Source organism: Bos indicus x Bos taurus, chromosome 17 (assembly GCF_003369695.1).
Source record: "Bos indicus x Bos taurus breed Angus x Brahman F1 hybrid chromosome 17, Bos_hybrid_MaternalHap_v2.0, whole genome shotgun sequence".
Lineage (NCBI taxonomy): Eukaryota > Metazoa > Chordata > Mammalia > Artiodactyla > Bovidae > Bos > Bos indicus x Bos taurus.
Window position 1 is genome coordinate 27,525,784 of NC_040092.1, and position 25,564 is coordinate 27,551,347.

Here is a 25,564-nt window from a genome sequence, read left to right on the forward strand (position 1 = left end):
TCTGTGCTCCCGCCCGCAGGCCTCCGCCTCTCTCTGGGCCGTCCGAGGACACTTGAGAAGTGCCTTCCTTCGGGCGGCCGCAGCCAAGGTCCCGGTGTAGATTCGCCGGGCCGGGGCGTGTGTGAAATCTGAGCAGCATCCTCTTGGGGGCGCGGGACTCTGGCTGGAGCGGGACGCGGACCCTTTAAGGAGAGGCGGGGCGAGCGCCGGCGGCAGTCATTAGCATATATTAGCATGTCCCGCCCCGCCGCTGGGAGGCGGCGCTGGGCTCAGTCGGGCCGGGAGCCGGGAGCCCGGAGCCCGGAGCCGGGAGCCGGGAGCCGGGCGCGGGCGCGGGCGCGGGCGCTGGGCGCACGGGCGCGGGGGGACTGCCACCGCTGCGCCGCCCGCCCTTTGAGCGCGATGCGGCGCCGCGCCGCCCGGGGACCCGGCCCGCCGTTTCCCCGGGCCGGGGTCCCGCCGCTGCCGCTGCTGCTGCTCGCGCTGGCCGCCTGTGGGGGCTGCGCCGCGCCCGCGCCCCACACGGAGGACCTCAGCCTGGGAGTGGTGAGTGTGCGGCCGGGAGGCGGGCTCCCGCGGCCCGGGGAGACCCCATCAGGGCGCCTTGGCGCCTACGGGAACCCGGACGCCCTGGACCCATTTCCTGGGCGGGAAAGCTGAGGCTGGGTCGTAGGCTGAGTGTCTAACGCGGATCTGGGAGAGGCGCGCTGGATCCCTCCTAGGCTGCGTGCGCTGGGAGCCCGCCGCAGTCGCAGGAACCCGCGGAGGTTGGCGGCTTACCTGGCCGGAGCCCTGTTCCCGACTACGTGCAGCCCCAAAGAGGCCCCTGAGGCGGATGGGACAGCAGTCGCAGCCGCCCAGAGCTGGGCGTCCCGCGTGCGTTCCCAGTGGGAGTGGCGGGGGTGGGAGGTGCGCACCCACAACGGAGAAAAGGACGGAGCTGCGGAGTGTGGGCGCCCCGCAAAGCTGGTGGTTTCGAGTTTGCTCCGTTGAGGATGTTGAGGAACAAGGGAACCGACCCCCCAACCCTCCACTAGGCATGGATCTTAGCCCTATTTCCTGTTCCCTTCTACCCCCAGGACGGCCAGCCTTGCCTTGCCACCCTTGTCACCGTCCTGGACCTGATGAGGTGCCCCCCTCCAATTCGCAGGCTCGGATGTAGCCCCACCACCTTATCCTGCGCTTCCCCCCACCCAGTATCAGCTGTGTCCCACTGGATTGGAAACCATACCGAGGGGCTGCGCAGTGGCCTCGTCCCACATCCCCTCCCCCGTTCAGTCCGCCAGGCTTGGAGCCTCCTCCTTGGGACTTGGAAGATTTAGATCACACTTTATGGGTCTCCACCCCCAAGCCCGGGGAGGCCGGGCGTGGGCACATGGGGGCCGATGGATTAAGCAGATTCCTTCTGAGGCTTCCGCCCTGCAGTTGCCCTCACTTGGGCTCCCTGCCTCTGCACCTGGCCCTCGGCAGTCTCTTAGAAGGGTGCTGGCAGGGCTCCTCTCCCAGGCTATTAGCATTCTCGAGCTCTAGGTGGATTTCAGGCCAGTGCAAGCATTTGGGGGGCATCCACAGCCCTGGTTGGCAGGACTTGGCCACAGGTTCTGGGTGAGGAACAGTCTCTGGCCACTCCCACCCAGCTGCCCCAGCCCCCCTGCAGCCATCTGGGAGGGCACAGCCACAGTCCGTGACCCCAGAGCCTCTTACTCCCAGCCAAACTGCTCTGAAATTCAGGTGCCTTTACCCCTTTGCTCTGGGGCTTGGGGTGTCCTGAATCCCCTCTTGGGGTGCAGGCTCTGAGGGCATCAAACCTCTAGGTCTGGGCTGGGTGGCAGTAGAACCAGGCTCTCACCTTCCAGCTTTGAGGGTTACTGGGGATCAGGCCCCCACTATCAGGACATGGAGCTCCTGGCCCAGTCGAGTTCATTTATCAGACCCAGTGCTGTTGTGAAGTTTCTCGATGCCCACCCAGAGGGAGCGGGTCAGGTACATTCCTTCCGGTTTGCACCTCCATGCCTCCTCCTCTGTCTGCTCCTCTGGCTTCCCCGGCACCAGGAGGTCCCCCGGCCCCACACCCTGTGGGAGGCACTAGGCAGGGGATGTGGCCCCTCAGTCTGGAGCCCCAGAGACTGCAGGGCCTTGGCATCCGACCCATCTGATAAAGAGCAGAGGTTGCTGCCCCTACCGGGAGAGACCCCCACCAGGGGAAGGCCAGGTCTCTTCCAGGCTGGTGTGGGAGAAACCTTCCTGCATCCTGCCCCCAATTTGCGAGCAGAGGGCGGTCTCTGGTGGTCTTCTGGGGAATGACACCTCAGTGCATCAGACCCAGAGGTGCAGGAAGACCAGCAGGGATTTGCAAGGAGGAGGGGGGAACTCCTTTCTACCCACCCTCTACAGACCGCCCCCGGGGGCCCACTGACTCTGGATATTCAGGTCTAGGGCTGCCAGTGAGGAGAAGGGCCCCTTTGTAAGTGTGACCCAGCTTCTGCCAGACAGAGCCGTGCCCAGCGGGTCTCTCAAGCGCTGGCTGCCCCCGGGAGGGGCTCCCTGGCCCAGCCACCGCCGGAGCATCAGAGGAAAACAAAGCACCGGATTGAGGCCCGCTGCGCGGGCCCAACAGCAGGCTTTCAGGCCGCGGTGGAGCAGGACAAAAGAGCCCCAAGCCCTCCTGGGGTTGTCGGCTGAGCCGCAAGTCCTTCTGGGCCCGTTTTCATTATTTTATTTCTGAGTAAGTAATATCCACGGCAAAATATTCAGGCCATATAGAAGGGTCCACAGGGGCGATCGTCTCCCTCATTCCCTAAGCATTCTTCCAGAGGTTGTCTGGGCGCATAGAAGGGCATGGGGCCTCAGCCCCTTATTTCTATGGATGACAACCTGCTGTCCACTGCTGTGTGCCCTGCTGTTTTCACTTCCCAGTCTGTCTTGGGTAACTGTCGGTATTGGAACACATTTATCTGCCTGGTTCTTTCTGTCCACCCATCGCATTTCACTACATGGATGTGACTGACATCTGTTAGCCAGACCCCGGCCCGGACGTGCCGGCTGTTCCTAATATTTCACCATAGTCAGGAGCGGCCAGAACGCTCAGTTACTGCAGCGTGAGTATGTGAGGGGCTCAGCCCTGCGGGAGCCTGATGACAAGCATGCACGGAACATGTCACGAGTTGACAGATTTGCCGACCAGTCCTCTAAAGTTTGGGCTTCCCTGGTGGCTCAGTGGTAAAGAATCTGACTGCCAATGCAGGAGACGCGGTTTTGATTCCTGGGTTGGGAAGATCCCCTGAAGAAGGAAATGACAACCCACTCCAGTATCCTTGCGTGGAAAATCTCATGGACAGAGGAGGAGCCTGGCAGGCTACAGTCCATGGGGTTGCAGAGTGAGACATGACTTAGCAACTGAGCACACACCTCTAAAGTTTGTTCTCGGGTTTCTATCTCAGCAACAAAGTCTATGAGCTCTCGTGCTTCACACCACACATGTCAGCAGTTCTTTTGGTTCTGACTATGGTTTGTGTCTGAGAACATGTAAGGGTGGCCAAGAATCAGCAGGGCCCTCCCCCAGTGGCCCAGGGGCTGGGCAGGGGCTGGAACACCTGTGAGCACCTGTCCCCTGCAGGGGTGCGGAGGGGGTGACGCCATCACCCTGGCCTCAGCCAGTGGCCTCTGGGTCCCTGCTTCTCAGTACCAGCACCCAGGCAAGCCTGTGGGCACTTGCTCAGAATCTGCCTCAGACCTGGTTTGGAGCCAGGAATATTTCTCTCGGTGCAGTCAGGGAACCCAACCCAAGGGGACAAGGGCAGTCTCCCTGAGCTGCAGGGAGAGAGCCTCAGCTCCCAGGTCTCCCGCCCACCCCTCCAGAGCTTGAATTTAAATGTGAAGGTCTTAGGACCCAGCTGGTCCCCTCCCCGACCCCCCCTCACCATTCCCACCCTGCAGGCATGTTGTCAACAAGTGAGTTCATTTCCCGGACACTCATTGCCCTGGGCATCTGAATGACTGAGAAGTCTTTGTGGCACTTTCATAGGGGCCCATGTGGTGTGGGCACAACCACGCTGGACGCCTGTGGTCTGAGCCCTGGGAGTGTGGACTCTGACTAAACAGGCCGGTGACCAGCCTGGCCACTGAGGAAATGTCATTGCTCTTTCAAGAGCTCTGGAACTAGCCTCTGGGCGAGGGTCTCAGGCTGCTGCCTACCAGTCTGGGGGGAAATCTGTGCTGGGCCTCAGTCTCCTTATCTGTAAAATGGGGCCATGAGAACAGAACAGTTGGGGTATTACCTGACTGATGCCCCTGAATCGCTCACAACAGCATCTTGTGGGAAGTAAACTGCCTTCACACACTGAAGGGGAGTGTGGAAATGGGGGGAAGGCTGGGGAGCAGTTAGGGGCTCACTGGGGTGCTCGCCAACGCAGTGCCTTCCTGAGGGTTTCCGAGGGTGCTCTGAGTGCACCACGTGGTTTTTGCCTCTTGGTTAACGGTGGCTCAGAGCTTCCAGTGACACACTCCAGGTGCAGAGTCTGTGCTGTGCACGTGAAGGGTGACAGACACATCTGTCACACACTAGCTCACAGCCCTCTGGGTCCCTTCCAGACACCATACTGCTTTCATGAGGGAAGGACTGTGGTCTGGGCAGGATGCCAACCCCACTTCCCCTCCTTACCTGGCCTACTCGTCCACTTCTCCACCCTCTCTTCTCTCTGTACCCCAGTCCCACCAGCTCCTTTCTGTTTCCTGAACTTCCCACACTGGTTCCAACCACGGGGCCTTTGCACTGGCTGTTCCCACTGCCGTGAATTTTTATCTTGGCTCATCACCTAGCCAGCTCCTCACCTTTCAGGGCTCTGCCCAACGCCACCCCACCAATCACCCGTTTAAGGAGCCCCTCCACGCTGTCTTACTTCTATTAGCACAGGGTGTCTGGAAATAGGCCCTGAAGCCCAGGAGCCTGGGTTCCCTTCCCAGCTCTGTCCTGTGCTGTGTGACTGTGAGCAAGTGTCCTGACCTCTCTGCCCCTCAGTTTCCTCATCTGTAAAATGGGCATAATAATAGCCCCTATTCCAATCCCAAAGAAAGGCAATGCCAAAGAATGCTCAAACTACCACACAATTGCACTCATCTCACACACTAGTAAAGTAATGCTCAAAATTCTCCAAGCCAGGCTTCAGCAATATGTGAACCGTGAACTTCCTGATGTTCAAGCTGGTTTTAGAAAAGGCAGAGGAACCAGAGATCAAATTGCCAACATCCGCTGGATCATAGAAAAAGCAAGAGAGTTCCAGAAAAACATCTATTTCTGCTTTATTGACTATGCCAAAGCCTTTGACTGTGTGGATCACAAGAAACTGTGGAAAATTCTGAAAGAGATGGGAATACCAGACCACCTGATCTGCCTCTTGAGAAATTTGTATATAGGTCAGAAAGCAACAGTTAGAACTGGACATAGAACAACAGACTGGTTCCAAATAGGAAAAGGAGTTCGTTCGTCAAAGCTGTATATTGTCACCCTGTTTATTTAACTTATATGCAGAGTACATCATGAGAAACGCTGGGCTGGAAGAAGCACAAGCTGGAATCAAGATTGCTGGGAGAAATATCAATAACCTCAGATATGCAGATGACACCACCCTTATGGCAGAAAGTGAAGAGGAACTCAAAAGCCTCTTGATGAAAGTGAAAGTGGAGAGTGAAAAAGTTGGCTTAAAGCTCAACATTCAGAAAACGAAGATCATGGCATCCGGTCCCACCACTTCATGGGAAATAGATGGGGAAACAGTGGAAACAGTGTCAGACTTTATTTTTCTGGGCTCCAAAATCACTACAGATGGTGACTGCAGCCATGAAATTAAAAGACGCTTACTCCTTGGAAGGAAAGTTATGACCAACCTAGATAGCATATTCAAAAGCAGAGACATTACTTTGCCCACAAAGGTCCATCTAGTCAAGGCTATGGTTTTTCCAGTGGTCATGTATGGATGGGAGAGTTGGACTGTGAAGAAAGCTGAGCGCCGAAGAATTGGTGCTTTTGAACTGTGGTGTTGGAGAAGACTCTTGAGAGTCCCTTGGACTGCAAGGAGATCCAACCAGTCCATTCTGAAGGAGATCAGCCCTGGGATTTCTTTGGAAAGAATGATGCTGAAGCTGAAACTTCAGTACTTTGTCCACCTCATGTGAAGAGTTGACTCATTGGAAAAGACTCTGATGCTGGGAGGGATTGGGGGCGGGAGGAGAAGGGGACGACAGAGGATGAGATGGCTAGATGGCATCACTGACTCAATGGACGTGAGTCTCAGTGAACTCCGGGAGTTGGTGATGGACAGGGAGGCCTGGCGTGCTGCAATTCATGGGGTCGCAAAGAGTTGGACACAACTGAGAGACTGATCTGATCTGATAAGATCATTGCAGCAGTTCTTTATTTATTGAGCACCTGCTGTGTGCTAAACGTGAATTGACCCCCACGGACCGCACACCCATGTCCTCACAGTTTCCCCCTACAGCTGCTGTGAACATAACTCAATAATCATTGCTCATTAGGATCACTTATCATAGTTATCACCGTGACACCTATTTTTCACATGTTTAGTGTTGGTCTTTCCTATGAGACTGTCCCTCCTGGGTGGACGGCAGGGTGGGATCTCCCCAGGTCTTCACCATCCCCCCAACATCTGGCACAGGGAGCCCTCAATGAGGGTGTCCAATGGATGGATGGACTGTCCAACGGGGGCCTGGGAGCATCCCCATGGGGAAGATGCTGGGATGAGGGATCATCCCAACCATAAGCAGCCCCCGGAGGAATTCTCACCCTGCTGGGGGGCCCCCAGGTCCTTTCTCTCTGGGTCTTTATCGGCTGGACATCCAAGGGGGTCACACACAGACTCAAGCCAGAGCCACACCATGTGACCGAGGGCCATTTCCGCAGCTGCACCTAGGTGGGTGGTGTGTGGGTGGCAGATGAGTGGGTGAAGGTCAGAGGTGGAAGCACTCAGTGGGTGCTGAGGGTCTGTTATTATTTGGGTCTGGGGGTGGGTGCTCTAAAGCCGCTGCCCGCCCACCTCCATTGTCCCTGATGCTGTGGCGGTGTCTGCACTGCCCTGGCCTCTGTTTCCTCGTCGGTGCCCTGAGACCAATGACACCCACTCTGCATACCCCCATGAGGCTGGCGGACTCCAGTCAGTGACAGAGCATGAAGTGGGTGCCGGACAGTTCAGCCGTCTGGCCCCATGGTCCCCACTGGCCCCAGGCCCCTCACAGCCCATCGGACGGGTGTCCTGGGGTCAGCTCGCTTCACTCCCATCCTGGTCCCACTGCTGTCACACAGGGCAAACCCTTCTGCACCTCCATTTCCCCACCTGAAAATGGGGCAACAGTGGCCAGGCCAGGGCTGGGGGAGGACCTAAGGAGGCACTGCACACAGTAAGCGCCTCTTGTTTACTGGCACCGTCCACACACATTACAGCAAGGCCTTCCCTCACCCTCCATTCCAGCCATCCATGGCAGGTTGGTTTACCCAGTTCCCTGGGAGCTGGCGCTAGGGCCATGGGTTGAAGGCTGACCCACTGGGCGGAGGGACTGTCAGGACATAAACACGAGGCCTCTTTGTGGGGGCGATGGCCCACTTGCCTGTGACTCTGATGAGGTCAGGAGGGAGTTTTGTGGTGTGTGTGTTAAAACATCGTTAGTGATAAACAATACAGAGAAAAATAAAACCAAGCAGGCGGGGGCTAGGGGGTTGGGAAAGCCATGGGAAGCATGGTAGGTGACTTCGTCTGGTTTGTAGGAGGGGCCAACACCCCACCCCTGCCAGTGCCTTGAGTAGAGCACTGACATCTCTGGGCCTCAGTTTCCCCATCTGCAGTAATGGCTCAGCTCACAGGGGCCCTGGCAGGGAGGAGGAAGAGAGCACGTCCTTGGCTGTTAGGATTACCCACGATGAAGCGGCCCCTGCAAGTTTGGGGATCCCCCTCCCACCCCTCCCCCCTCCTCTTGGCCTTCTGGAAAGTTCACCCTCTGCCCACATAGCCTGGTTGCCCTGGAGACACGGTCGCCATGGTGACAGAGGGAGGACCAGTGGGTGAGCACAGGAAGGGGCTGGCCCAGGCGACCCATAGGCTCTGTAGGTATTAGGGGGCAAGGGGCGGGACTGGAGACAGCTGGGTGGACAGGAGGTCTGGGCCCCCACCCCAGGGGCTGATGTTCCACGGGCACTACCGTGGAAGGGGCAGGAAGAGGGGCTGCAGTGGCTCCAGGGGAGGCCTAGGCAGGGCGTTTGGCAGCCTTTGCCCTGTGCAGGGACCTCAGCTCTGAGGTTAAGTTCTCAGCCTGTTTCCCCTCTGATGTTCCAGCCTGTACTAACTACCAGGAAAAAAAAATTAAACCCCAGCCATTTGGGAATTTTTGTCTCCCCTGAAGATTGGGATGAGCTGGCAAGTTGAGAGGGAGAGAGACAGAGAAAGGAGTTTTTAGACATCCCCTCCCTCCCTGGGCTCCAGAGCTGTTCCTTTCCAGCAGCGATGGGGGCTTCTTGTGTGGACACGTGTCTCCACTGAACAGGGGAGAACAGGATGGCTCAGGGCTGAGCTGGGGTCCCCATGGGCTCTTCAGGACCAGCAGCCTCCCCCTAAACCCACCAGAGGTTTGCCTTGTTGTCACACATCTCCTGAGGATTTCACCCCCAATGCCCCCCACCCCCTCCAATGGCCCCCACCACCCGCCAACCCCCTTGAGCTGAGAGTTGTTCCCAGCCCCCATTCCAGCTGCTGCTGCTGCTAAGTCACTTCAGTCATGTCCGACTCTGTGCGACCCCATAGATGGCAGCCCACCAGGCTCCCCCGTCCCTGGGATTCTCCAGGCAAGAATACTGGAGTGGGTTGCCATTTCCTTCTCCAATGCATGAAACTGAAAAGTGAAAGTGAAGTCGCTCAGTCGTGTCTGACTCTTCGAGACCCCATGGACTCCAGCCTACAGGCTCCTCTGCCCATGGGATTTTCCAGGCAAGAGTACTGGAGTGGGGTGCCATTGCCTTCTCCGCCTATTCCAGCTAGTCCAGGAATTAATGCAGAAGCCCACCAGCTCTGTGCGGGCCAAGGGGAGGAGGTGAGGTGAGGTGAGGTGAGGTGAGGTGAGGGTGTGAAGAGAGGGGACAGCCTTTGTGATGGGGGAGTGGCCGCACTGGGGGCAGGTGGGCCAGCTGAGCCCAAGCCTGTGGGCAGGGGGAGGGGAAGGGTGGGGACCGCTCCCTCCCACCAGCCCCCCAGATCCCATCAGCATGCTCTCATGCTCTTGCAGCCAGCAGGGGCCACAAATGGCAGTGCTCCGGAGTCTGGGCAGGTACCAGCAGCTGCTGATCATGGCCAGAGCAGTGCCTGTCCAAGGGCAGCACGTGCCCCGGTCCTGCCCTTGGTCTGCAAGTGGGCACAGAGCCCGGCACTCAGACCCCCAGCTAAAACCTCCTGCTTTGCAACGTTCTCAAATATTCCCAAACCACCTGAAGTACTCTTGAGGCCTAAAGTCCAAAAATGTGCATGGCCTCCCAGCAAGGCTCGCAAGACCAGAGGAAGCCACTCCTTTGTAACCCTCATGGAGCCCTGGGAGGGCTGGGAGCAGGGGGCTGCTTGGATCAGACACCCAGCTGTTATCCCAACCTATAGTGTAACAGTTGGGAGGTGGGTGGTCCTCCCAGGGTGTCTCAGCCCCAGCCTGCCCAAAGCAACTGGCCTGGGTGGGAAAAGGCTCTCACCTGAATAAATCATTACCTGGTAGGGGAAATGGGGCCAGCATCCTCACCTAGCATCATGTACTATCTAAGGAAACTCGGGAGGACTTCCTGGAGGAGGCAGCCTCGCGGTGCTGAACGGCCCCCAGCTCTTTAGCTCAGGCCTGCAGTGTTAACAAAGAGCTGCAAAATGTGTGTGTGTTTTCTGACTTTGAGAAGGAAAATGGCAGAATCAAGATTTTTAAATATCTTTAAAAAAATTGTCCCCAAAAATGTGTAGCCACAAATACACATCTGTCTTTTTTTATTATTTTTATTGGAGTAGAGTTGATTTGGGCTTCCCAGATGGTACTAGTGGTAAAGAACCTGGCTGCCAATATAGGAGATGTAAGAGAGGCAGGTTCGATCCCTGGGTTGGGAAGATCTCCTCGAGGAGGGCATGGCAACCCACTCCAGTATTCTTGCCTAGAGAATCCCATAGATGGAGGAGCCTGGCGAGGCTACAGTCCATAGGGTCGCACAGAGTTGGACATAACTGAAGCAACTTAGCATGCACACATGCCTATAGTTGATTTACAGTGTTGTGTTATTTTCTGTTGTATAGGTATGTGAATAAAAATACACATCTGAAACATGAAATGCTCTCTTGGGCATTTCCAGGGCCCAGTGATTAGCCATGAGACTTGCTCAGTAAATCTTGTTGATAAATGATGGGATACATTTTTTAAATAATTTTATTATTTATTTATTTATTTTTGGCTGTGCTGGGTCTTCGTTGCTGTGCGAGCTTTCCTCTAGGAGTGTTGAGCAGGGGCTTCTCTCTAGTTGCCGTGCATGGGCTTCTCATCGCGGTGCCATCTCTTGCTGCAGAGCTGGGGCTCTGGGGTGCATGGGCCTCGGTGCTTGTGCCATGTGGGCTCAGTAGTTGTGGCACACAGGCTTCATTGCTCCACAGCATGTGGGATCCTCCCAGATCAGGGATAAAACCCGAGTCTGCTGCGTTGGCAGGAAAGCCCCTGGGTTGCATTTTAATGTGTTTGAAGTGATATGAAGGGAGGTCCTCCCAAAAGACGGGTCCTCGGGGGTGCGGAGGCACCAGCACCACAGAGGGCAGAGCCCAGAGTGGAGATAGAGCCTTTCCGCCTACTCGTCTGAGCACAGGATGTCACTCAGGTGTGTCCACTGGGAGCAGCCTGTGGTTGCTGTTCACTGTTCTGCTCGACAACCTAATAGGGGCTCCCAGACCTGAGAGGGGCCTCCTGTGTCCCCCAGCTGGGCACATTCTTGGAGGCCCCCAGAAGTTAGGGAGGAAGTCAAGGAACAGAGAGAACCCCAGCAAGGACTCAGTGTTTCCTAGAAAGCAGGGGTGGGGAGTGACGGGGGAATCCGGCTGGTTCTCTGCAGGTGTATGCAAATTATATGCAAATAATTGAGGGCACTCCTGGTCAGTTGAGGCTCCTAGGCATTCCCAGAGTATGGACCCCCTCCCACTAAGCACCTGCCAGGCCCCTGGAGGTGGGGGGGGGGCATAAATCCCCGAGGCAAGGAGTCGATAGGCAGGAGCTATATACTCACCAGCTTCCTGGAGGCCCTGTAGGTGGTGTAAATGAATAGAGCAGAAAAAGAAAAAGGAGACCTGAGAGTCAGTACCTCTCTTGAAGCCTGGTCTGGAAGGGAATGGAGCTCAGAGAATCGCCAGAACCCTGCCTTCCAGCCACACATGGGTCTTCCCCAGACTGGCTGGTGAGCCTGCCCCCTGGCACTGCGTCCACGTGGCTGGGTGCTTTTCAAGGGGTTGTCACCCAGCTTAGGAAGTGGGCGCCTGCACCATTTGCCTTTGAAGAAACAGCAGCCCCCCAGGGGGTCCCCATGGATGGCATCAGTGCCTCCCTGTCCCCCCAGATGGTAAAGGTGACTGGGCCAGGGAAGGGGGTTCTATGTGTGTCCGTGGCATAAAGGGTTGCCCCTGTTCCTGCTTCCTGCTTCCTGCTTGGCTCAGGGGTTCCCCCCGGGGCACTTTGCAGAGTGTCCCCTGACAACCAGCACCACACGTCCTTTACATGGAGGGTGCCTGTGTCAGGTGCTGACCTAAGGGTTTCCACGTTCTAACTCATCCTCACTTCCACAGGTGAGGAAACGGCCTAGAGAGAGCACTGACTTGCCTCAGTTGCACAGTGAGGAGGGGGCTAGGTAGGATTTGAACCCAGGCAGCCTGGCCCTTAACTTCTGTGCATCCACAGCACATGACCAGATTCTTAAAACCAGTTTCTGAGCCCATTGCCCTTCTCAGTGTGGGTTTCAGAGCTTAGGTCCTGAACTGCTGCCTCACTGCCAGCTCAAGGCCTGAATTTGGCACTCATGATGTTAAATAACCTTTTAAAAATTTCAATTTTGTAAGTGTCCCTTGGGCATTTTGCTGTCTCAGGAGGAGGGAGGTGGGGCAGGCTGCCATGAACAGTTGTATAGGTTGGGCACTGCTGAAGCCCATCCCATCTAAGGGGCATCAAGTTTATCAAGACACTTCTGCAGCCTTCTGTAAAGAAATTTAAGGAAAGAGCAAGAGACACCCTGTGGGCTAGTGGGCAGGGGCTAGAGTGTTGAGCTGAGCTGGGAAAGGCCTGCCCCTTACAGCAATGGGGCCCCGGGCCATGGCTCTTCAGGTGGCTGAATCCCCATCTCCCACCCCTCACTCTGCTCTCTGCCCGCAGGAGTGGCTGAGCAGGTTTGGCTACCTGCCCCCAGCAGACCCCGAAACGGGACAGCTGCAGACACCAGAGGAGCTGTCCAAGGCCATCGTGGCCATGCAGCAGTTCGGAGGCCTGGAGGCTACTGGCGTCCTAGGTCAGTCCTCGGGGTTCAGTGGGAGATGGGTGCCAACCTGGCTTCTCCCAAGTACCCCTGCAGCCTACCTTGCTGTCCTGGGACAGGGGGGAGGATTCTTGCTGCCTGGGGGTCCTCCATCATCCCCCTCCCCTCCCCATCATCATCCCCAGTGTGTGCATGGCAGTGGGTGAGTGTGCCAGCTGCGCTCAGACCCCATTTCCACACTTACAGCGGATCTCAAACTCCATGCCATGGGCCAGGCAGACCAGGTGTGGGAGTCAGTTCTGGCCACCCAGGCCCAATTAAGCCTTGCCCCATCAGGGATGGGGGGCAGCCCTGTGCTGTCAAAACTCCCCACTTTCCAAGGGAAACCATAAATCTGGGATGTGTATGCAATGCTCCACTTTTTACATTTTGACAACAAATTCCAATTTTGTAAAGACTCTCAGTAGGGCTGGCTGATCGAAACATGTCTATCCCCAGGCACATGTGTCACACACAGAGCCATTGGGCTGTGTGTCCTGTGAGAGGCAGGAAGCATTGGCAATGGTCCCAGTTGGGGTTGTGCCCCCTCTGATTGCTTGGGGCCCCTGCCATACATTAGTAAATGCTTGGGCAGCCCCCACCCTGTCTGTGGACACACTCCTGGCAGTGGGGCCTGATGCAGCTGGAGACCCAGGCCTCGTCCCCCCAGACCTTGGGCAGGGAGCTAAGGGGACCAGACTGGGGCTTGGAGCCCGTTCTCAGGGAGCTGCTGGGAATGCCCGGTTGGGGGTGAGTGTGCATGGGGCCAGACTCCTGACCTCTGCCTGCCCGCCCACCCCGCAGATGAGGCCACCCTGGCGCTGATGAAAACCCCTCGATGTTCCCTCCCTGACCTCCCGGCCGTGGCCCTGGCTCGAAGGAGACGCCAGGCTCCAGCCCTGACCAAGTGGAACAAGAGGAACCTGTCATGGAGGTGGGCAGGGCTTTCCTGGGGTCTGGGTGTCATGAGGGCAGCCAAAATGAACACTTGCAAACCAAGGCTGAAGAGACAGGATTTTGTCCTCTTGCTTCTGGAGATCAGAAGCCCGAGATCCAGGGGTGGCAGGGTGGTCCCTTGGAGGGGCTATGAGGGAGAGTCCGGCCTGGCCTCTATCCAGATGCTGCAGGCAGCTCTGGGTCCATGGCTCCAATCCCTGCTTCTGTCTCCACACGGCCTCCTTTGATGTCTGTGTCCCCTTTTGTCCCTTATAAGGACACTCACTGGATACAGAAAGTGAAGGTGTTAGTCACTCAGTCGTGTCCGACTCTTTGCAACCCCACGGACTGTAGCTCACCATGCTCCTCTGTCCATGGGATTCTCCAGGCAAGAATACTGGAGTGGGTTGCCATGCCCTTCTCCAGGAGTTCTTCCTAATCCAGGGATTGAACCCAGGTCTCCCATATTGCAGGCAGATTCTTTACCGTCTGAGCCACCGGGCTGCCCTAATCCTGGATGACCTCATCTCCATCCTTGCCCCGATGACATCTGCAAATCCCATTTCCAAATCAGGTCCCCGGTGCCCCACTCGAGGCAGAATGTTCCCAGGAGTGCACTGCAGCCTGGGCGGGGGCGCTGGGCCTGTCCCTGCGGCCTGACCCCGGGCTCTGACCCCGCCCACCCCAGGGTCCGCACGTTCCCGCGGGATTCGCCCCTGGGCCGCGACACAGTGCGGGCGCTCATGCACTACGCACTCAAAGTCTGGAGTGACATCACGCCCCTGAACTTCCACGAGGTGGCCGGCAGCGCCGCTGACATCCAGATCGACTTCTCCACGGCCGACCACAACGACCGCTACCCCTTCGACGGCCCGGGCGGCACGGTGGCCCACGCCTTCTTCCCGGGCGACCACCACACCGCAGGGGACACCCACTTCGACGACGATGAGGCTTGGACATTCCGCTCCTCAGGTGTGTCCAGGGCAGACCCAGAGACCCTGCATCACCCCCCGACCCCCAATTGACCCATGATGGTGTAGGGAGTCACACCAGTGCCCCAGCACTGGAAACCTCATGGCCTCCCCCGAGCCAGGCCCCACCCCCAGCCTAAAGCTGTGGGCACCTGTCCAACTCAGGAGGACAGTGCTGTGGTCCTCGTCCAGGCTGATCTCACCAGCCGTCTCTGGCATGGGCAGCCTGCCTGGCCAACCCTGGCTGGGATGTGACTCTGTGAGCCCAGCTTGTCCTCATCCTGGTCTCCACTTCCAAGATGGAGTGGGAACTTGCAAGGCCTTGGCAGGCCTGGGCACATCACCACTTCTGCTAAGTCCCACTGGCCAAAGAAGTTGCAGGCCCCCAGGTTCAAGGTGGGAGGAGGATCAGAGCCAAGTGGCACAGGGCATGACTACAGACAGGGGAGGTAGGGACCCTTGAGAGGGTGGTCTCTATGTCAGGCTGAGGAGCCCATACCAGCTGGAGGAACCAGCAGGGATCCTATGGAAGCTATGAGTGGCACACATGGGGTGGAGAGACCAAGAGACGTCAGGGCCTGAGACGCCCCTGAAGATCCCATCGAGCCTCCTAAGAACCTGAGTGACTCCACAGAACCCCTCTGTCCAGGACTGGGGCCTTCTCCACAACCATCCTGGCGGGCCCATCACATCCCACCCCACAAGTCCCGTCCTGGTGGCCCAGCAGGAGCTGGAAGCCCCTCCCCTGACTCACTGGCTCCTGTGTCCCCAGATGCCCACGGCATGGACCTGTTTGCGGTGGCTGTCCACGAGTTTGGCCACGCCATCGGGCTGAGCCACGTGGCAGCCACGCGCTCCATCATGCAGCCGTACTACCAGGGCCCAGTGGGTGACCCGCTGCGCTACGGGCTCCCCTATGAGGACAGGGTGCGCGTCTGGCAGCTGTACGGTGAGCCCTCCCCTCGAGAGCCAGCATGGGTCACCGGGGGATGGGGACAGCAATGCTGGGGACCCCCAGAGCCCGGAACCCCATGGAGGAGGGCTGGTTCTATCTTCGCTATGTGCCCAGCATCCAGGACCTGCACATACTGGCTGCCCCTCAGTATGTGTGGAATGAATAAACAGGTGATTCTGTCACCAGGGGCTTTTCACAGAGCTTGTCTCAGACCCCCCCTGGGCAAGATCCCACGTTCAACCCCCAGGGGGTTTCAGGTTGTGACAGCTGACATTGACAGTGACCCAGGGCCCCCGCAAAGCACTTACATGTACTAAGTCATCCAGTCTTTACAAGCTGTGGAGTCCATACTGCACCCCTACTTAGAGATGGGAGAGCTGAGCCAGGACTGGCCCAGAGCCAGGGGTCACCTCAGGAAATGTGGCAGAAGGAAGCCCGTCCTGGGAGCTGACAGGAGCCTGGGTGGGGCAGTGATGGGCCCTCCCCCACCTCCCCGTCTTCACACTGGGCCCCTCACCCCACCACAGCGGCCAGAGCAGTTCCCTTAAAGCCTGGGGCGGAGCCTCTCACCTGGGTGGGGGTGGTCAGCCTCGCTTTATGCCCCGTTGCAGCCCCTCCCCTCCACCCAGGCCCCTGCCCTGCTTCACTGCTGCCTTTGACGTCTGTGGACTTTTTTTCCTTGAATTTATTTATTTTTTAATTGCAGGATAATTGCTTTGTGATAACTGGTTTCATTTCTGCCATACGTCAACATGAATTAGCCATAGGTGCACCTCTGTCCCCTCCCTCTTGAACCTCCCTCCCTAACTGTAGTAAAATTTACCATTTTTACCACTCTAGAGCAAACTATTCAGTGACATTTGGCACATTAACAGTGTTGTTCAAGCATCATTTCTATCCACCTCTAGAACTTTTTCATCCTCCCACCCCCCTCCTGCCCCCGCCTCCCCCATTAGCAGTCTCTGCCCAGCCCCTGGCAAATACTCAGCTCCTTTCTGTCTCCATGGATTTGCCTCTCTGGACAGTTCACATAAATGGAATCCTGCAATGAGTGGCCTTTTGTGTCTGGCTGCTTTCACTCAGCATGTGTTTTCAAGGGTCATCCCCGTCATAGCATGCATCAGTAATTCCCTCCTTTTTACGGCTGAATAATTTTATTTATCCATTCTTCCGCTGATGGACATTGGGGTTGTTTCCACCTTTTGGCCATGATGAATAATGTTGCTATGCACATTCATGTGCATTTTGTTTAAATACTTGTTTTCTGAAACACTTGTTTTAAGTCATCAAGGCACCCATGCCTTCTGCTCATGCATCTTGATGCTCAGGCTTGGGTGGGGGGGTGGGCATCACCCCTGTCCTGCTCACCACCACACTCCGGTTCCTGACTCAGTGCAGGCGCAATGCCTGCCCACCCGGTGGCCTCGATTCCATCCTGGCAGCTCCAGAAACGGTGGTGGGGTCTACAGGGAGGCGGGCATGCCAGGTTCAATGCAACCTCCTTGTTTCCACAGGCGTGCGGGAGTCGGTGTCCCCCACGGCTCAGCCGGACACCCCAGAGTCTGAGGAGCCACCCCTCCTGCCAGAGCCCCCTGACAATCGATCCAGCACCCCGTAAGCCATGGGCCCCTGTCTCCACTCTGCAGCCAGCACCACTCCCAGCAGTGGCTTAGAGTCCTGAGCTCCAGGGTCATCTGGGCCTGCTGAACTCTGAGAAATGGTTTCTTTTCTTATGGACAGAACTGGAAGTGTTACAGGAAGGGGGACCCCTTCCAGAGCCCAAAAGTGGGCTCGTGTCTAACACCTGGAAATGAACTGTCTGAGGAGACACACATGCTGCAAAGCAAGAGACTTTATTGGGAAGGGGAGCCTGGGCAGAGAACAGAAGGGCCAGGGAACCCAGGAGAATTCCTCTGCCGTGTGGCTCCCAGTCTCGGGTTTTATGGTCACGGGGTTAGTTTCCAGGTTGTCTTTGGGCAATCATTCGGACTCAGAGGCCTTGCTGGTGGCGCGTGCACTGCTCAGCCGTAATGGACGCAGTGAGAAGGGTCTTGGGAGGCGGTAGGACACGTGGTGTCACCTTCTGACCTTTTCCAAACTCTTCCAGTTGGTGGTGGCTCATTAGTTCCGTGTTCCTTACCGGGACCTCCTATCATAAACTAACTCACACACATGGTTACTGTGGTGCCTGGCCCGGGTGGGCGGTTTCAGTCAGTGTGCCTCCCCTACCAGAAGGGACAACTAGCCGCCCAGCCCAGAACTGTGCAGAGGCATTACTTTCAAACCCACGATTCCCTCTCCCCCTTTGTCACAGTCATCTATGGCTGTGTAACAAACAGCCCTGCCTTGTGGCATCAAACCACCACCATGTCGGTAGGCTCATGGATTCTGTGGGTCAGGAATTTGGACAGGGCACAGGGTGCTGGTTAGCTCCACAGTGTTGGGAGCATCTACTGGGGACTAGAATCCTCTGGGGGCATCTTGACTGTGGTCTGGTGCCTGGGCTGGGCTGACTCAGCTGGGCACTCCTCTGTGGCCTGTGCTGGAGGCTGGACTCCTACAGTGGGTGTCCCAAGGGAGCGTCTGGAGGGCTGGCAGTGCCAGAGGCCAGGCGACAGCTGCCTGTCGTTTAAGGCCCAGCCTCGGATTCGTCTCGCTCAGTAGTAAAAGCAGCAGCCAGAGCCCACCTACGCTCACCCCCACCCCAACCCCACCCCGATGGAACAAATGCCACCGAATCTGGAGGGGCCATCCTCATCCACCCCCCACCTCCACCCTCACAGCCTCTCTGCCCACTTCACGCTCACACGAAACACACAAACAGAATATGTATTTAGGCTTCCGTGGTTCGTTTTGGTTTTCTAAGAGTGGGATGTTTTTACGCTTTTCTCACTCAGCTGTCCGTGGTGAATTTCCACTGAGATCAACAGCTGTTGCTTTATCTTGTGTTGTTATTGTTCTTCACTGCACTTACTTATTGAATAAGTAGCACTTGTCAGTGCACACGGCTCCAGAGGCACAAAAAGTACCCGCGGTGAAAAGTTAGTCCTCACCGCTGATGGACAAGCCCTCTCCCCAGGACACGTAATTGTGGATGTGCGTGTCCTTCCAGAGAGATTCTACACGCGTCTAAGAAAGTTAAGCATGTAGACATACACATGTGAACCCAGTGGGACGCTCGAGTGCTGGTCTGCACCACGCCTCTGGCCCCAGGGCCCGTGGAGGGCCTCTGTGTCTGTGAAGACACCTGATTCTCTGAGCTTGAGCCACATGATGGTGTGCATGTGCCTGTTTTATTTTTTATTTTTTTATTTTCTTGGCCACACTGCACGGCGTGTGGGATCTTAGTTCCCCAGCCACAGATTGAACCCGGAGCCCTTGCAGTTAGGAAGCACGGATTCCTAACCACTGGACTGCCAGAGAAGTCCCCTGCCCTGCCCTGTTTTTTAAGTTCCTGATCTTTTATCCTCACAAATGATGTTGCTGTGAGTGCTGTCAGTGGGCTGAGCTGCAGACTCAGAATTGGAGGACCCAGCAAGTATGCTCAGCGTTTCCATAGAAAGCGCCCGGCTGCTTCCCGATGCTTCTCTGGCAGCATTGAAGGTGCCTGCTGTGCTCCCTGACGCTCGCTCACCCAGTGATCCATCTTCGCCACCTGAAGGGCCAGAATAAGACTTGTTTACACCCACTTTTCTCTCTTGACTAAACTACTGCAGTCGGTGAGCCTGCAGGCGGTGATGCGGGATGAGGGGGTCCTTGGAAGAGGCTCATCCTGGTGGCCTTGTGCAGCCTAGCTCCCCAGGGTGGCTCAGCTCAGAGTGGGGCTGCCTCCCTGCCCTGCCCTGCCCTCTCTCTCTGCCCCCAGGCCCAGGAAGGACATGCCCCACAGATGCAGTGCCCACTTTGACGCAGTGGCCCAGATCCGCGGCGAGGCCTTCTTCTTCAAAGGTAACCCTCGTGGGGTCCAGTGGCCGGTGGACGGAAGACCGGGTCCACCCTGGGCCCCAGACCGGCCACCTGCAGCCCCACCCCCTGTGTCCCCCAGGCAAGTACTTCTGGCGGCTGACCCGGGACCGCCACCTGGTGTCGCTGCAGCCGGCACAGGTGCACCGTTTCTGGCGGGGCCTGCCGCTGCACCTGGACAGCGTGGACGCCGTGTACGAGCGCACCAGTGACCACAAGATCGTCTTCTTCAAAGGTGGGCGGGCCCCTACCCGGGTGCCTGCCAGGCATCGCTGACCGGGGGACCGCAGCCCTCACTCTCTAGGACCCCCAAGCTTGCATCTGCCCAGGAGCACTGGTCCTGTGAATCTAGAGCTCAGGGCAGAGAGCAGCTCATTATTTTGTGCACTCAGCCAATTTGTATTTATTGAGCACCTGCTGTGTGCCCTGCACTGAGGTAGGCACTGCAGGCATGCAGTGAGCGAAACAAAGATATATCCCTGCCCTCATTCTGGGGAGTGGGGGGACACAGTAAGCGCCCACAAGCAATAAGGAAGTTAATTTCAGAAGACCTGAGGGAACAGCATTCCAGGCAGAAGGAACTGCCAGTGCAAAAGCCCTGAGGCAGAAACAGTCTTGGTGATTCAAAGACCTTAGAAGAGAGTGGTGAGCCTGGAGCAGAGTGAAGGATGAAGATTCAGGGGAGGCGATGCAGGTCAGGGTGACACCCGAGGAGCCGTGGGTGTCAGGCTGGATTTCTTCTAAGTGCAGAGAGGAAACTGAGGACCTCCCTGCCCAGGCCCAGCTCCCTAGTCTCAGTTTAGGGTGACAGGTCCACTGGAGGAGGGGCATCACTTCACCCTCTAACACCCCCTCTCCTGGGCTGGGCTGGGGAGGCACAGTTTCTGTTCCTGGGGAGCATGCTGTCTTTGGGGGGTGAAGGCAGGGTGCCTGCCTGCAGCAGGAGACCAAACCCTGCCAATTCTGTGGGCTCTTCAGGGCTCTGAGCCTTCCTCCATCTCATATGCATGGCTGTGCGCACATACAGGTGTGTTTTGGGGATCTGTAGCTCCCCAGAGTGAAGGCATCCTGCTGCCCTGATCAAGCCTCTTCAGCCTGGCCTCCCTTGAATGGGGCCCGAGTTCACCTGCTTCACACCCACCCTGGCGCCACCACCACCCCCAACAGTGGAATCACTGTCTCCCAACCTGGATGCCTAAGGCAAGCTACAGTCATGGTGGTGGGACCTGCCTGGCATCTTCTAAATAATTTGGATTATTTCTCAGCATTTAAAACTCAGGAGGTCCCCGTGAGAAACCATAGCTCTGTCCTAAAACGTAAGACAGTGTGGGCGCTTGGGGCCTGTGCATTTGCCTGGCAGAGTCAGCTGCAGCAGGTCAGGCTGCCCTGTCCAGGTCACCCACGCCAGGCGCCCACTTGGAGGAAAAACTCACAGCCCTTTTCATTGTTTGTATGGGGCCCTTTCTGCAGCTGGGCCATCCTTTCCTTCAGTGGTTTTCAGTCTCTGACAGAGGATTTTTTAGAAATTATTTTTAATTGTGGTTAAAAAAGAAAAATAATGTAAAATTTACTATCTTAACCACTTTTAAATGTACAGTTCAGGAGCATTAAATACATTCACCCTATGTCCAACTGTCACCACCATCCATCTCTACAGCTTCTTCATCTTGCAAAGCTAGCTGAAACTCTGTCCCCCGTAAACACTATCTCCCCATCTCCCTCTCCCAGCCCCTGGCACCCACCACCTGACTTTCTGTCTCCATGGATTTGATCACTCTAGGGACCTCACACAGTGGAACCATACGAGATTTGCCCTTCTGTGATCAGCTCATTTCACTGAGCATAAGGTCCTCCAAGGTTTCCAAAAATCACACCATTTTTGGAAAGTTGTACGAACAGATTTGAAGTTCTTGGTGATTTCTCCAAGGTTCATCCATGTTGTAGCATGTGTCAGAAACGCCCTTCTTTTTTTTTAAGGCTGAGTAAAATTACATTGTCCTGAAGGAGGAAATGGCAACCCACTCCAGTATTCTTGCCTGGGAAATCCCATGGACAGAGGAGCCTGCTGGGCTCCAGTCCGTGGGGTCACAGAGTCGGACAGGACCGAGCGTGTACACGACACAGTGAATGTTCCGTTGTATGGATGGACCATGTCTTGTTTATCACCTGTTGATGGACACTGGGTTGTTCTCACCTCTTAGCTATTGTGAACAACCATGAGTGTACAGACAGCTCTTGGAGAACCTGCTTTCAGCTCCTTTGTGTGTCTTTCCAGGGGTGGGGTTACTGGATCCGGTACTAATTCCATGTTTAATTCTTTGAGGAACTGCCAGGCTTTCCCACAGCAGCTGCACCATTTTACATTCCCACCAGCAGTGCCCAGTTTCCCCACATCCTCAGCTACTCTTGTTATTTTCTAGGTGTGGAGGGGGGAGGTTGATAATGGCCGCGCTAGTGAGTACGAGGCGGTATCTCATGTTTTGACGTGCATGTCCCTGGTGATTAGTGATGTCAGAGGCACATTTTCTCCTGTGCTGCTTACTGACCATCTGATTATCTTCTTTAGAGAACTGTTTATTCCAGGCCTTTATCCGGCCAAGGATGTTTTTATGTTTTGCTTTTTTTTTTTTTTTCCAACTGTTTTCTAAATAACTGGGCTAATTTTTGCTAAACCTGAGTGGGGGTAGGGGGACATGACAACACCTACTCAAACGTATTTCTCACATTTCCACCCTTCTGTGGCAGAATAGCTAAGGATGTTTCTAGAGCTCAAAGCCCAGGATATACCCAACAAGCATCTTAATCACACCATTTTTGGAAAGTTGTACAAACAGATTTGAAGTTCTTGGTGATTTCTCTGCTTCTGTGTAGTCAGACAAGGCTGCACCCAACCAGGTCCAGTTGGGCCTTGACCCAGTGCCCTTCCTGCCCATGAACATACTCACCCACCTCACCGCAGAACTGAAGGAGACCCCGCAGACCAAAATGGCTTCTCCGGGTGGGGGTGGGGACCCCCATCTGTGATGTGGCTGCCTTATCAGACCCCACATCCTCTGGCTGCTGCAGGTGTGGGACCCCAGCCCGGCTCACAGCAGGTGCTCGGTGAATCTCAGGGGCGCGTGCACATTGGGGTGTCCGCCCGCGGGAGGAGCAAGGGCTGGGGCCCCCGCCTGGAGGGCTGGGCGAGCCCCGGCCCACGGCTCTTTCTCTCACCCCCTCAGGAGACAGATACTGGGTGTTTAAGGACAATAACGTAGAGGAAGGATACCCGCGGCCTGTCTCGGACTTCGGCCTCCCGTCGGGCGGCGTCGATGCCGCCTTCTCCTGGGCCCACAATGACAAGACTTATTTCTTTAAGGACCAGCTGTACTGGCGCTATGATGAGCACACACGCCGCATGGACCCCGGCCACCCGGCCCAGAGCCCCCCGTGGAGGGGCGTCCCCAGCACGCTCGACGACGCCATGCGCTGGTCCGACGGTGAGCCGGGCAAGGGCGAATCCCTGGCAGCCTCAGCCTCCCCACTTTGGGAGTGGGGATGCAGGGGTGCGCCTGCCCCGCCTCCTTGGCCACAGACCTCCCCAGGACCCCCCTGGCCTACTCCTCTGGCGCTTGTTCACCTCTCCCCTCATCCCTTCCTTGCCCCCGTCACTCTTCCAGCCGTAGCATCCTCACCTCTTGCTGCCACACAGACACGCAAGCACGCAGGCACACACCCCAAGGCCTTTGCACCTGCGGTGCTTCCTCCTGGAACACTTTTTCCCCTCATACCCACGCGGCTCCTCCCCCACCCACCTCAGTCCTTCTCGCAAACGTCCTTGCAGCGCCCCCTGCCTGCAGTGAGAAGTACACCACCTTCCTACAAGGGCAGTTAGTTCAGTCGTTGAGTCGTGTCAGACTCTGCAACCCCATGGACTGCAGCACGCCAGACCTCCCTGCCCATCGCCAACTCCCGGAGTTTACTCAGACTCATGTCCATTGAGCCGGTGATGCCATCCAACCATATAATCCTCTGTCGTACCCTTTTCCTCCTGCCTTCAATCTTTTCCCAGAATCAGGGTCTTTTCTAATGAATTAGATCTTCACATCAGGTGGCCAAAGTATTGGAGTTTCAGCTTCAGCATAAGTCCTACAAGGGCAGCTTGTGTTCTATTTTCAAAGCAATGTCCCCAGCATCTAGAAGAGTCTGGCACATACTAGGCTCTCAGTAAATATCCAGTAGGGGAAGAAGGAAAAAAAAAAAAAAAAGGGTTACTTCATTCATGCCCCTGCCTCCAGGCGGCTCCGTGAGCTTTCCCAGACCCCTTAAGGTTCTGAATGCCCACCGATGAGCTAGCTGAGAGAAAGACTCTTGACTCTCACCTAAGACATTTTGCATCTTCTCTACTGGCCCCACAGCTCTCCGCTCCCGGTCCTCCGGCTGTCTAGCCTGAATCCCGCGTGCTGCAGCAGCTGGAGCTCAGGTGCCCGTTCTCTTCTCCCCTAGGTGCCGCCTACTTCTTCCGCGGCAAGGAGTACTGGAAGGTGCTGGACGGCGAGCTGGAGGTGGCGCCGGGGTACCCGCAGTCCACCGCCCGGGACTGGCTGGTCTGCAGAGACCTTCCCGCCGACCCCGAGGGCATGGATGGAGAGGCCGGGGCCCACGCGCGGCCAGGACAGCGCGACCATAGTCGCTCGGAGGACGCCTACGAAGTCTGCTCCTGCACCTCCCTCGCCGCCCCTGCCCCGCGGGCCGTGGGCCCACTGCTGGCCGTGCTGCTAAGCTTCCTGTGGACATCGGCAAAGGCCCTGACGCTGTGACATTCGGTGCTGGCCTTCTGGCCAGGGCCCGGAGCTACGAAGTGCAAGGACTGGTGCCCGCCCCTCCAGCACGCTAGGCAAGTGTGGCAGCAGAGCGGACCCCGCCTCGCGGGTGGGGACGGGCGCCCCCTATTCCCGGGCCGAGGTCACCGGCTGCAGCCTCCCTAGCTCTGGCAGAGACCAGCAGAGGGCGCTGCTCCTCGGGCTGTGGATGCGGGGGTAGCGCCCGCCTGGCCTTGACTATGGGCTGTGAGCTGGGAAGACTTCGCCACGGCCCTGATAGGGGCCGGAGCTGTCTTTTCAGCCTGTGAGTGACGGCATCTCACGGAAATTAACAGAAGATTAATATCTCACGGAGATTGACAGGAATGGGCAGGGGTGGGGGTGTTACATCAGGCCTCGGGGCCCTCGGCTCTCCAGGCCCTGGAAAGGGCAGCCCAGGAGTTCCACCGGCACCCCCTCCCCATCACCGGACCGCACTGCCGCCCCTGGTGCTTCCGCCCACCCTTGGGGCTTCCTCTCCTGGTCCCTGTGGGCCTGCTGGTTGCCTTGATGAAGGCAGCCTCGCCACACACAGGTGCGTCCCCAAGCTGGGGCCGTGGTGGTCTTGTGACGCATTTCAAACAAACACGACCTCTTCCTGCTTGGTAATGGCTCAGACTTGGCTCCCTGATGCGCCCAGGTGGGTGGAGAGTGGGCAGCCTCTGGGTTTGGAAGGACTCTTGCAGCCCTGACCGCAGACCACCAGCACTACTGGAGTGGGGTGGGAGGGGCCTCCAGAAATGCCTGTGTAGTGGTCACCAACACCTTCCTGCCCAGTACCTCCTTGACTCCTCCATGACCATCCCAGGTTGTTACACCCATTTCACAGATGGAAAAGTTGAGGCCCGGTTCAGGGACATGCACCTCCTGCCAGCAGGCAGGGGTCAGGCTGGGTCAGGTCTCAGAACCTGAGGTTCTGGCACGTTGGCCCGGCCCTCCCTGATGGATTTAGTGCCTACTTGCACGTGCAAGTACTGCTGTCAGTACGGGACGTGCAGAACGAGACAGGTTCTTGGGTGAGGCACCTGGGATGCCATATGCCACCCTGTGTACCCCGGGACGTGGCCCAACAGGAAGTGTGGGTTGGTGGCTTGGCTGGCCAATCCAGGGACTCTGCTCCATCCCATTGCTCCTCTGCCCCATAGCTCCTTATCCAGGATGGCAGCCGCGAGTCCCACCCAGAGAGGCAGAGAGTGCGAGCTGTACCCTTCGCCCTGCAGGGGACCTTTCCCTGAAGCCCTGGCTGCCTGCCTGCTCTCACTGGCAGGGAGTGACTTTTCCTGGGGGTGCATAGCTGTGGGAGCAGGATGTTCTTTGCCCATCCCTGCAGCAGCCATAGATG

At 57.0% G+C, this 25,564-nt stretch overlaps 1 protein-coding gene across 2 annotated transcripts; it reads left to right on the forward strand.

Annotated features, from left to right (window-relative positions):
- The first annotated feature begins 387 nt into the window (after nucleotides 1-387).
- On the forward strand, nucleotides 388-24,831 carry MMP17 (matrix metallopeptidase 17). Of its 2 annotated transcripts, XM_027567078.1 has the most exons (10): nucleotides 388-546; nucleotides 12,418-12,550; nucleotides 13,361-13,490; nucleotides 14,181-14,464; nucleotides 15,236-15,412; nucleotides 16,933-17,032; nucleotides 19,284-19,366; nucleotides 19,464-19,616; nucleotides 22,603-22,860; nucleotides 23,867-24,831. In XM_027567078.1, exons 1-10 carry the CDS (start codon nucleotides 403-405, stop codon nucleotides 24,178-24,180), a joined length of 1,776 nt encoding a protein of 591 aa, XP_027422879.1. In that variant the 5' UTR covers nucleotides 388-402; the 3' UTR covers nucleotides 24,181-24,831. The 2 variants fall into 2 exon arrangements, with proteins under 2 accessions (XP_027422879.1, XP_027422880.1); XM_027567079.1 differs by lacking the exon at nucleotides 15,236-15,412.
- Nucleotides 24,832-25,564: the final 733 nt, after the last annotated feature.

Excerpts from the sequence above, each read along its gene's own strand:
- MMP17 (XM_027567078.1), top strand. The coding sequence starts at position 403 with ATGCGGCGCCGCGCCGCCCGGGGACCCGGCCCGCCGTTTCCCCGGGCC. Across the intron at positions 13,491-14,180 it reads AAGAGGAACCTGTCATGGAG|GGTCCGCACGTTCCCGCGGG; the intron begins GTGGGCAGGGCT and ends CGCCCACCCCAG. Across the intron at positions 14,465-15,235 it reads TTGGACATTCCGCTCCTCAG|ATGCCCACGGCATGGACCTG; the intron begins GTGTGTCCAGGG and ends CTGTGTCCCCAG.